This window comes from Salvia hispanica, chromosome 3, assembly GCF_023119035.1.
Source record: "Salvia hispanica cultivar TCC Black 2014 chromosome 3, UniMelb_Shisp_WGS_1.0, whole genome shotgun sequence".
Lineage (NCBI taxonomy): Eukaryota > Viridiplantae > Streptophyta > Magnoliopsida > Lamiales > Lamiaceae > Salvia > Salvia hispanica.
Window position 1 is genome coordinate 27,399,031 of NC_062967.1, and position 12,558 is coordinate 27,411,588.

The 12,558-nt window shown below is 33.5% G+C and overlaps 1 protein-coding gene across 1 annotated transcript; it reads left to right on the plus strand.

Annotated features, from left to right (window-relative positions):
• Positions 1-11,815: 11,815 nt before the first annotated feature.
• LOC125209749 (pentatricopeptide repeat-containing protein At1g64583, mitochondrial-like) lies at positions 11,816-12,440 on the plus strand. The gene is made up of 2 exons (XM_048109333.1): positions 11,816-11,995; positions 12,105-12,440. The coding sequence occupies exons 1-2, from the start codon at positions 11,816-11,818 to the stop codon at positions 12,438-12,440; spliced, it is 516 nt and encodes a 171-aa protein (XP_047965290.1).
• Positions 12,441-12,558: the final 118 nt, after the last annotated feature.

Genomic DNA, 12,558 nt, shown 5'->3' on the forward strand with positions numbered 1-12,558 from the left:
TTTGCACTTCAATAAATTATTCATTCCCTCAGATTCAATATCATATTGTGAGAGCTAATATTCCTACATTCTCTTCACTTAGCTCACAAAACAAAACCTCCCCAAATCCCACAAGTGTGACATCTTTTGTGGGGCGGAGGGAGCAGGGTCTTCGAGATGCTTTTTCTACACGTCATCTCACTCCACTCTATTTAACTCCTCTCACACTCACACTCACACAACAAACCCTCACCATCACTATCTCCATTCACACACCAAACCCTCGATTGACAATGGTCGCTCCCTACGCTGCCGCCGAAGCCGCCTTGCTTATGCAGCCGCCGCTCCCGTACCATCCCCCGCTGCCCTTCTTCTGCCAGGGCGTCTTAATCTTCGTGGTGTGGAACTTCTCCCACCCGGCGGTCCCCACGCTCAGCGTCCTATCATCCGGCGAGTGCAACATCAGCCTGGCCCTCACCGCCTCCTACGACCGCATGGAGATCTCCCGATTCCATCACCCGCGGTTCGTGCAGCCAGATGGCGCTGGAGGCGAATCTGGCCTTCTCGGGCCTCGATCTAGGAGCTAGCGATTGAGGTTTTCGCGGAGTTAAAGTACTGGAATGTTGACCAGAAGAGCGGGAGCACTCAGTACATGAGGGCTTACTGTGGTGGTGTGCGTTTCAATTTTACTTCGAGAAGTTAACATCACTGCTACTTTCTTCAACCCTTAACAAGAACGCAAGCTTTATGTTTACTCCAAATAAAAGGAGATGTAAATAATGTGATGTGTCTTTGATTTTTAATAAATTAATAAAGCTTCGATTGATCCCGGTGTTCTTGATTAATAATATGGTTGTGCAGCTTATGTTCATCTAACTTGTGCAATTGAGATCATTTCATTTTACTCTTAATTGTTTGCACAAAAATTGCACATCCTCAAAAACTAATCTAATTTTGTGGTATAAATTCATGGTTTTAAAAGGTGTCATAATTTTGTTCACGTGTTTTTAACACTAGTAATATTTTGTTGATTACAGAAATCATGGCTGGCCCTCACCAAATGCAATCAAACAACTTTTCAACACTAAGTAATCACTCAATTCGAAAACCGAAAACTGAAAACACAAACTTTACGTTTTTAGTTGACAACTTATTTCTCGATCCCTTGCGATTTATTCGTCATTTTGGGAAAATATTGCCACTTGTATTTTATTAACCGTGTGAACCAGAAAAGTCCCAACATTCCTTGTTCTTTCTCTCTTTAATTTTCATGAAGAAAATAAATCATATAGTACTAGAAAGTAAAAGGTTTAAAGTGGATTCCAAATAAACTCCCACAACTTACGAAATTATTGCGAAATTAGAGTAGGGTGATGCATATTTCTCGAAATGGACTTTTTTAGTAAAATAATTTAAAAGATTAAAAGTGTTATATTGGCTAGTTTTTTTTAACAAATTATATGATCAATTAATCGATTGGTACCTTTTTCTAATTTCTTCATCAGATGCATCTTAATTCTACAGATAAGCTAGATTCTTGAATTTTATCTCATTGGCATACTTTTTCTTCTTACAATCAACACGCTAGATAACTTATTTGGGACTAGCTTTTTCATGTGAAAAACAAACTTGAGATAAGGGACATGCTTTCTCTCAATTGATCAGTTTGTTTTTTCCACTAAATCTGAGCCTCAACAACCTTGCTAAATTATGTTTAATTATTTTTTATCAAAACAAGGAAGTTAGTATCAATTTATGATCAATATTAGCTTCCACTCTCAAACTAATCTTGATATATGGGTTAAATAAACTTCTTTGGCTCAAGGCAACTGTGACTTTTAACATTTGACATGCTTGGATTTTATCGAAGAATTCACGAACTGATAATTTATCACCATTAATTATCGACATATATTGTCATGGATAATATTACCAATAGAGTTCTTGACATATAAATGCAACTGACAGCATTGCTGACTCAAAAATAAAATTAAATGAAAAAACATGTGAAAGAGGAGCATGGATAATATAATTAACTAAATCTTTCAGTAGACCGCGATTAAAGAAAAAGAAATAGCACGGCAAAAAAGGTCAGCGCCATACCAAAACCGCCTTACCGCCGCCAACAAGTCAACGGAAACCTGAGTCGACTCGGCCGCTTCCAACAGTTGTGCCGTTTATGCACATCTTTGTGCAATAAAGATAATTCTATGTTTCTATTTCTAATTGATCGAAATAGGAGTTTTTTTGCTGATAATGCTAACTTACCTCAGTAGCTAGTATCTTTCAATTTTTCTGATTTTTTTGCCTAAACTTCAAATATTGATACATGAATTTTGAATTTTTTATTTTATTATTTCACTAATTGAAAAAATCAAAACCTATACAACCAAAATCTTAATTGATTAAAAAAATCAAATCCTATTTTAATTTTAATCGTTAAAAAAATCTACATCATCAATCTTTATAAATGAAATGTAATTTCGAGTTTTATTCTTTTTATTTGCTTGCTAAAATGTAATAAAAGAGGAAATGAAATAAGAAATACAAAGAAAATATCAGATCATTCCTATCTCCATATCATCATACTAAGTAGAGCTTATAGTTTCGCTTTCCCCTTTACTAACTTATTTCCAATAAAGTATAGCCCACACTCTACAGTTGTGCTGTTTATGCGCATCTTTGTGCAATTTATAGATAATTACTGGTTCCATTTCGGAATGAACTTTTTGCTGAAAATGCAAGTTACACTCAAATACTTATCTTTCAATGTTCAAGATTTTTTAGTTTGGTATTTTCTTGAACCCCTATCAAGAATGTCCGGAATGTGCAATGAAATGATTTTGGTATTTATATTTTTGTAGTCAAGTATTTATATCATAGAAAATACTGTATGATTCAGTTATCTTAGGAGGCAAGTGTGTGACCATGCTTACATTCATTTTGTTTATGTGCTGATTAACATAACTCTTGGAATTAAATTTACAAGAATGATTTGGTAATAAATTTCCAAAACTTTATTTCACTTATAAAACTGATGATTTAAAATCATTAAAGATTAAAGTTACTCATTTCTTAAAATGTTACTAAGCTCTGAAAATTTTACTCAGCATTCTCAACACCTAATATTAACTTCAATTAATTTCAAGACAAACAAAAATATTTTGATTAGTTAGATTGGTTGCATCAGACTTCATTTTAAACTCAAATGTCTTAATTCCAAAAGCTTTTTTGAAGCATATGTTCATCATCGAACTCATATATTCCCAATAGTATTAAAACAGTTTTTACTCGAACAAAACATTGATTCAACAAGCAATAAAAGAAGTTGCATTGCCAGCATATGCTATTGAATTCAATAATCAAACCAAATTCTTCTCCTAATATATGTAATTACAAAAACAGCCCGACATATGTACTCCTCCAGCTTCCATTTCCTTGAAACGCTCTGAGCCGTCTAGCTTCCATTGCCACTGAGTTCAACGGAGATCTCAAAAAACGGGATCATCACTGGCTTACCCGAAGTGCAACCGACGCCAAGATGCTTCAATCAAGCCAGCAAAATAGAGTAGTTTACCATCCTGCGAAAACCATAACGGTATTGGAACACCACGATTCATCCTTCATAATCCAAAGACGAGGTGCACGATATACACCATGATATATACCATCATGGTAGTACTCAAAAGCACTTAACAACCCTTTATACTCTAGAAAATAATAACGAGGGTGGAAAAGGTTTGAGTAGAAATGTCAACGAAAGGAGAACACGCAGTCAATAAAAAAACCCGAGACACAACAGCACAAGTGTTTTCTTCAACCATTAACAAACGCGGGGCATGGTGTTAGTTTTGAGTGAATGCAGGTCAATGTAATACCAAGGTTTACAACGCCATCTGTTTTGCATCACTTTGTAATCTCCAGATTAATTGCCAGACCATTGGCATTTTCTCGGAAACACTCACGTATACAGGGAGGAGGTATGTAATAGTTGGCGCAGGGAGGATTTAGCTGATACCAAAAATACTTGGCGCATGGAGGATTTAGCTGATACCAAACTGCACCATAAAGATGATAACTTTAAATTAAAATTATGATTACATTAATTGTAAACTCTGTTTTCTTTATTTTTTTAGCTTCACTTTTCTTTTGCTTAATATTCTCGATTTGAAATTAATTTCGCAAAGTGTGTTTGAACAATCTAACTATAGCAAACATAGAATTTACAGAAACTCACGATTCCCTTGTTAGCTTCTCTAACCAATAAAAAAATAATTGCCATTTAAACAAATACTACTACAAACAAGTTTAGAAGAATAAATAAATAGAACCTGCGTATGAATTGAGCTCAGCAGTGGGTTAATACAGAAAAAATCAAGGACTTGTTTGTTTGAGAGGTGAGACAGGTCCTTGATTTTTCTGCATCACCTTGTAATCTTCATATTGATGGTAGAATAAAGAATCATGAGGAGAGAGTTTAGGTAAGGGCTTTGGAAGGAACTTGAGCTGATCCGTTGCCGTGTTCCAAAGAATATGACCCAACGTGTTATCATGAAAATGAAATAGACTATTACAACTAGCCCCGGTGTATATACATTCATTCACTAGAAGAGATGGAGGACATATGTAAAATTTAGCACCATCGTCTTCAAGGGAAATAGCAACAAAATGTTCATAAGGAACATTATCACGATAATAGACATAAGTGTCAGGCTTAGGCTTCAGGCATATGTCTGCCTTCCATAGTGGTACAAGGACAAGGTATGTAGGAAGGAGGTAAGTAATAGAAACCTACACAATAAAAAGGGAAACTTATATGTATTTTTCAGAGAAGAAAACTTGTTGTAATGAAAATTGATGATTAATGATATAGGTAGCTAATGTGGAGATTAATGATGAACACAGCAGCTAACTAAAATTTTCTTCTTTTCATTTCCATTTCTTTTATTTTAATTAATCAATGCAATCAAGATAACAAATAGTAATACAACAAATACTGAACAACCTAATTATAATAATAGCAAATACCGGATGAATTCACCAGGGATTCTCTTATTATACTGAACTGCTGCTAGGTTTCTTTGATGGGGGGATGGAATCTCATCTAATAAGTAAGCACGTACTTCCCTCTTTTTTTTCCTTATCGTCAATTTTTAAGAATTTACATCTCACAATAGAATTGGCGCCCGATAAAGAAAACGACAGAGGTTTAGAATTTAGATTTAAGTGTAGATGGAGATTTTCCAATGTAGATGAGATTTACATCTTTAGGATTTTTAATTAGCATCCAAATTACTAGGATTGGTAATATTTTTTTTATTTTCAATGAAATCCTTTCATGTTATTACTAACTTATAACTATGCAAATTAATGTGAAAGTCGTGGGTAAGGGAGTGAGAAGAGAGTATCCATTGTCTCGGATACAGAGGGAGAAGGGATGCAGGGAGGATTTAGTTGAATGCAACCTACACAATAAATACGCATGGTAACAATATATAAACATTATGTGGAGATCAATTGTGACCCCTGTTTTAATCATTTCCAAATTTGTTTCTATTTCAATGTTCAGCTTCTTTGTTAATGTGAGTTTTTTAACATGGGTGTATCAAGATAATAGCAATTCATATTTCAACAACTATTGTACTGTAATAAACATAGAATTCAGATTATAATTCAAAAATATCGCAAATCACCTAAGTCAGCGCCGATTCCCTTAAAATCCTCTCTAATCAAACTATAAAAAATCACAATGGCATTTAATTAAATACAAACAAGTTTGAAAAAAAAAAATTAAATAGAACCTGCGGATGGATTGAGATCCGGATCCACACGCAGTGAAAATAAATTGATTGATCGAACGGCGCTGCAGAGAGGAAGGCGACACGCGGCCAGGGTAGCCAAGCGGATGAGAAAATACGAATTTGAAATGGTTAATAAGAGGAAATATTCGAATTCTAAGCTAAAAATAAGCTTAGGTAAAATTGAAAATCATTTTTTTATTAGTTATGGTAAGGCTTTATTATTAATTTATTATGGTACTCCCTTTCGTTCCATATTATAGAGTCATTTCATTTTCTGCACTCGTTTTGGAAAAATAGTTATAAATAGTTAAAGTAAAGAAAGAGTAAAGTAAGAAAGATATTATTATAGATAAAACTCTTCTTGATATTATTTTTTCTCTTACTTTACTCTATGTCCATTTTAACTATTTCTTAGTATTATTTTTTCAAAATAAATATAGAAAATAAAATAACTCTTACTGTGGAACAAATGGAGTAGTATTTTTTTCCAGAGATAATGAAATATTACTACATGCAGATGATGCATTAATTTATAGCCGATTTATAGCGACGTAAAATACGCATGAAATTAATATTCTTTCTCTTTGTCTATGAAAATTAACCTTATACATGGACGACAAGTATTTTAATAATAAATTTGTAAAGAAAGATAGAGATGGAAAAATAACAGGTAAAATATGAGAGAAATAAGAAAAAGTAAGAAAGAATGATAACAATGGAAGAATATGGAAGAATGCAAGGTTTATGTTTACTTCAAATAATATGCTTGTAAGAGCATCTCCATTCGTGCTCTTAGCTAAGAGCACGGAAGTGGGCCCGGACCCACTTTTACTCCTTGTCTTTAGCTAAGAGCACAACATCCACATCCGTGCTCTTAGCTAATGACAAGCTCAAGGGTCCCATCATTCTATTATTCAATTTAAATATTCCAATTATTAAAAATATTTCTACATTATAAAAATACATTCAAAAATAAAAATTACATAATTAAAATCCTAAAAAATAAAAATTACATAATTAAAATCTTAAAAAATAAAAATACATAATTAAAATCCTAGAAAATAAAAAAATACATAATTAAAATCCTACAAAGATGAGAATATGAGAAAAAAGATGAGAGAATGTGATTTTTTTAATGTTGAAGTGGGAGTATTTATAGATGAAAATGTGAATTTTGGGGGAAAAAATTGAAAAATAAATTAAAAGTAGGTAGAAAACGAATATAATTTTTTGGGAAGTGGGAAAATATTTTTTTTATTTAAAAACATTTTTTTAAATAAATTTCGAATTTGTAAAAAAAATAAAAATAAAAATAAAAAATCAAATTTACCAACGCATATGCCGTTGGCCAATCAGACGCTGCCACTGCAGCGACGGACGGACGACGGGTGCTCAGCGGCACGGACTGACGGACGGCGGTAAGAGCACCGCTGTGGATGCTCTAATATGCATATGTGATTAAGCGTTGTTTGCACAAAATTGCACATCCTCCCAAACCTAAAATCTAAATATATTTCATAGTTGAAATAATTTTTTAGTATTTCTCCTATGATCGAAATTCAATGAGATATACGTGCAAATTTGTTCTTACATAATTGGTTGCAGATTTGTTCTCGTTTAGATAGTGGTGTAGCAATTGCAGTTTTGGTTGTATTTCATATTTTATACATACATGCTGGAAATTTATCTTGCTATAAATTAATTGGAACATGATTGGCTGCAGATTTGTTCTTGTTTAGTGATGACATTTTTTATGTTACACTTGCATGTAAATATAAATTAACACAATAAATTATAGTTTCGCATTCCTCTTTTCTAACTTATTACCATTAAAGTATTTACCGCTCAACAATAATAATTAGTTAATAAATTCTAAAGAAAGACATAATTAAGTCCATTTTTTCACCCAAAATCTAAGATTAGCTCTTGCTTTAACTCGTGTCTAGAAAGAGTGAGCACGAGAATAAGTAATATGTGACCCCAACCAAATGCAATCAAACAAAATTTTGGTATATATGTCCACACACTACTTTATTATAGTATTATTATTACCCTCCAAAGCTAGATTCTTGAATTTGATCTCCTTGTCAAGAATGCGAGGGAGGTTTATGTTTCCGGAGATATTGCAATGTGATGTGTCTTTGTAAGATGCATCTATTTTTAATAAATGAAAATGGTTTGAGGATGAGGATCTCAAAGTCTACTATTATTTTTAAGTACTTCTCATATTATCCAATATTCATATAAATATTTGTGCAAGTAATTGTCCTAGTCACACACACTGCACGCACACAGAGATATACACTACACATACTAAACACCTGTTGCGGTGAATGCGTGTGCATAATTAATTTTTTCAAAATCCATTTTTTTGTTAATGTATATCGTATAAAAGGTTTAGAATTAAATTATAATTCAAGTTTTCGTACAGCGGAATGGATCCTTTCTTCTTTTAAAAAAGTGTGGCTCACACCTTAAAATGCAATAAACAAAAATTTTAATATATGTCCACGCACTACTTAAACTCACTAACAGTAATTAGTTAATAGATTCTTTTGTTAGAAAAAATAGAAGATATTCATTAGAATCCTCACGTTTATACTACATTAATACTCTAAGAATAGATTCATACTTTCCTTCTATATATATATATATATATATATATATAGAGTTGTGATCAATGTCGAACCAATTTTAAAGACCGAACTAGAGACCAAATCTGGGCCATTAGATCTAGTTTTTTTGATGAGATGTGCTGCTGCGAAATTTTTTTCTTCTTCATTACTAGCCCATGTTACTTCATTGTATAGGTTTATTACTTCATTCTTTACTTCAAATGCTTCTTCTACACATACTTCATTCCAACAATTTATTATATTATTCAATGTGTTTATAAACCATATTAGCACCATGGCGTTGGTGATAGATATTGTAGAGAGAAAGACCGACAAGCATTAGATCTAGTTTTTTTGATGAGATGTGCTGCTGCGAAATTTTTTTCTTCTTCATTACTAGCACATGTTACTTCATTATATATGTTTATTACTTCATTCTGTACTTCAAATGCTTCTACACATACTTCATTCCAACAATTTATTACATTATTCAATGTGTTTATTAAACCATATTAGCGTCATGACGTTGGTGATAGATATTGTAGAGAGAAAGACCGACACGCAACGGCGAAACCACATTTACGTACTTGAAATGAAGTAAAAACCTACTGGAATGAAGTAAAAACTCACTAGAATGAAGTAAAAACCTACTAGAATGAAGTAATACATTCTGGAACGAAGTTAAATCTTCGTAACATGTTAGTATGACTTATTTACCTTCGGATGAATTAAAATAGGCTCGTGATGAAGGCGAAAATAATTTATAAATTTCTGTATTTTATCCATAAAAAACTAGATCTAAAAGCCCTAATTTGGTAGGGTTCGGTGGTTCGGTCTTTAAGAGTGGATTTGTGGATAATAGGACTCTATATAGATATATATATATATATATATATATATATATATATATATATATATATTCTGTAATCTCTATTTAAAGAGAACATGAGTAGTAATTAAGAAATCATTGAGCAATGAAATACAATTATCCCTCTCATATTTTTGTTGGGTTTTCTTGTATTCATCTAATGAGCGCAGCGGAATTTGCATACAAGAATACAGATCTAGATTCATAATCATATTGTAAGTTGAGCATGTAAAACACAACGGAACTAAATCTTACTTGTTGTGTTGTTTTCTTCTGCGATTGAATCATGCGAGTTGAATCCACTACTATCGAGGTCCACGTGCAATCCAATCCGATGCAGGAACTATCCCGGTACAATTGCTCCGTAGAAGAATGCTAGGAATTCTCTCTACAAAGCTTTACGTATTTTCTCTCTAATGTTACGTTATTTCTCATGCCCCACAATGGAGAATAACTAACCATTATATAAATGAAGAGTCACTAGGGTTCCATGATTGTTGGGCTTATGGACTAATATAATTGTAGCCCAACTATAATTAATTAATCCATATTAATCTAATTCTAGCCCATTTCCTTTCAATTTTCTAATTTAACAACAATGTCGATCTCTGGGATTGGTCACTATCCAAACCATGAAATTATTATATATATATCCTACTTCAAAAGAAGAAGATTATGAGTAGGGCAGTTGGTTTCAAGCTATAGTCCCCAGATCTATATTTTTATCCTTTGTTTAAGTTTAATTTTCTTACATTTTTATGTTCTCAAGTTCGACTCCCTCTTGAGCCTAAAATTCATTTTTTTCCTTGCTTTAATTTCTTACGCTTTTATATGGAGTATTCAGGAGTTTGATTTATGTTCCCAAAGTTCAATTCATTCAGCTTATGAATCAGTTTTATTTTCTTACACTTTTACTTTCAAGTATTTGTTTTTTCCTTCTTTTATTTTTATTTTCACAAGTTCAAATCCTTCAGCTTATAAAAAAAAAGTTTTAGTTTCTTGCACTTTTATGTCCAATAGTTTTACTACGACTGTCATTTTATTTATATATATCCGACTTTCAGTATTACATTCTAATTTACTTGTACCTTATTTTTTAACGATAACACATATATATTTCTAATTTCTAGTATGCATTCTCTATTTTTTTTTCTCTCATTATGCATCTAGAATATGTTTTGCAATTCTCCATTGTTCACATTACAAAATTTTCGGCGATGCCAACATTAAAGAATATCTAGGTTTTGCTCTCCCCCAACATAAAATTTCTGGCTTTGTTACTGAGAGTAGCAGCCCAAAATCAACACATTAACATACTAATGAAACATAATTAGAATTTTTGCAACGTTGATAACTTGGAGCACAAATACCCACTACCATTACATAGTTAACAACATATCCATATTATAAACAGTTAGTGACATCTAACAATAGTAGCTAAGAAATCAAGAAAGTAGATCATGGATGAGAAGCTCTAGCAAACAGCTCATCTATCTAGAAAGCAATCTTCAAAAAATTTTGTAATTAAAAAATATTCAAAATATTAAAATCCAAGATAAAATCAATTGTTTTCTTACAATATTTCAATTTAGTAAGTCTTGTCAATTGTATTTCATGATGCTAACTTGATTTCTTTCCTCATCTATCACTTTCTTCAGCAACTTGATCCACGATGCCAAATCATATATTCTTCTTCCCAATCGATCTACATCGACAAAGTAGAAATGTCCACGTGGATTGCTCTTCGGTGCATATCATCGAGAACTGGTACCAACTTGATCAACTCATTTATCCTCAGTAGACTTCGCACAATGACATAAACGTTGTATGTCTTCCTATCAGGGAATACTTCATTTATATCTTATTTCATTGAAAAGTGTCGAGGCATATGTATGAGGGTAAGTATAAGTAGTTGTATTGGCTGCCAATTTGTGAGAAGAAAGCTTGCCAAAGTGGAGAAATGTTTAATCCAATAGGCCCTTCTTGCAATATCTGTTGATCAAAGTGTTAAACGTCACAAGATCTGGCTCAACTTTGAACCCGATGTCTAGTGGTACAATGCCTTGATTAATGGGTTGTGCAAGGTTGAAAATGTTGGGGACGCTTTGGATCTTTAGTCAAACAAGATCCGCAAGGGTGTATCACCCGATGTGGTAACTTATACCGAATTGAGTCAGGGGTTGTGTGATGCTAAATTGATGGATGATGCTTGCATTTCGTTGAAGAAAATGAAATCTGTGAATACCACGACATTCAACATACTAATCAGTGTCTAATCCAAAGATGGAAACACCGAAAAGGCGGTGTTTTTCACTCTAGCATATCCTTAAACAATATACAAGGTGGTGTTGACGCTCTCCTCAAAGCTAGAAAGGGTCCCGACGCATTTGATTTGTTCGTGCGGATCTTACAGTGACGTGATTAATGGGTTGTGCAAGGCTCGAAGGATTTATGGCGCACTCGATCTTCTTTCAGAGATGATCCGCAAGGGTGTATCACCCGATACGATAACGTATACCATGTTGATTTAGGACATTTGTGATGCCAAATATATGAATGATGCTTGCATAATGTTGAAGGAAATGAAGTCTTCCGGACTGGCGAATACCACGACATACAACATAGTGATCAATGTCTACTCCAAAGATGGAAACACCAAAAAGGCTGCTATGTTGTTTCAGGATATGGTGGAGTCTGATACAATGACGTACACATCGCTATTGAGGGTCACTGTTTGAGAGGTGAGATGGACAAGGCGCAACAAGTCCTTGATTCCATGGGGAGGCCAAAGTTGAGCCAGATCTTGTTACCTATAACACTTTGATGAATGGATATTGCAAGAATGGACGATTGGATAAAGCGCTTCTTCTCTTTGGCAAGCTTCCTTCTCATAAACTAGCGGCCAACACAATCACTTATAATACCATCATACATGGACTCTGCAGCACAAACAGATTTGTGGATGCTCTGACACTCGTCGATGAAATGAGAGAGAAAGGAGTACTCCCTAATAGGGTTACGTACAACGTCATTGTGCGAAGTCTGTTGAGGAGAAAGAAGTTGATCATGTTGGTACCCGTTCTCGAAAGATATACACCAGAGAGCAATCCAGCTGGACACTTCTACTTTGTCGATGCTAGATCAATTGGGAGGAGGATTGGGAGGAATAAGATATGATTAGGCATCGTGAATCAAGTTAGTGAAAGAAGTGATACACGAGGACAGGGATTGAGCTAGCATTAGGGAATAGAATAGATAGAGAGATTCATGTATTAACCCACTACAGAAATCTATT

What these genes read in the sequence shown, in the direction of transcription:
- LOC125209749 (XM_048109333.1), top strand. Translation starts at nt 11,816, where the DNA reads ATGAATGATGCTTGCATAATGTTGAAGGAAATGAAGTCTTCCGGACTG. An exon ending in CATCGCTATTGAGGGTCACT is followed by an intron (nt 11,996 to 12,104) that starts GTTTGAGAGGTG and finishes GGATATTGCAAG; the next exon opens with AATGGACGATTGGATAAAGC.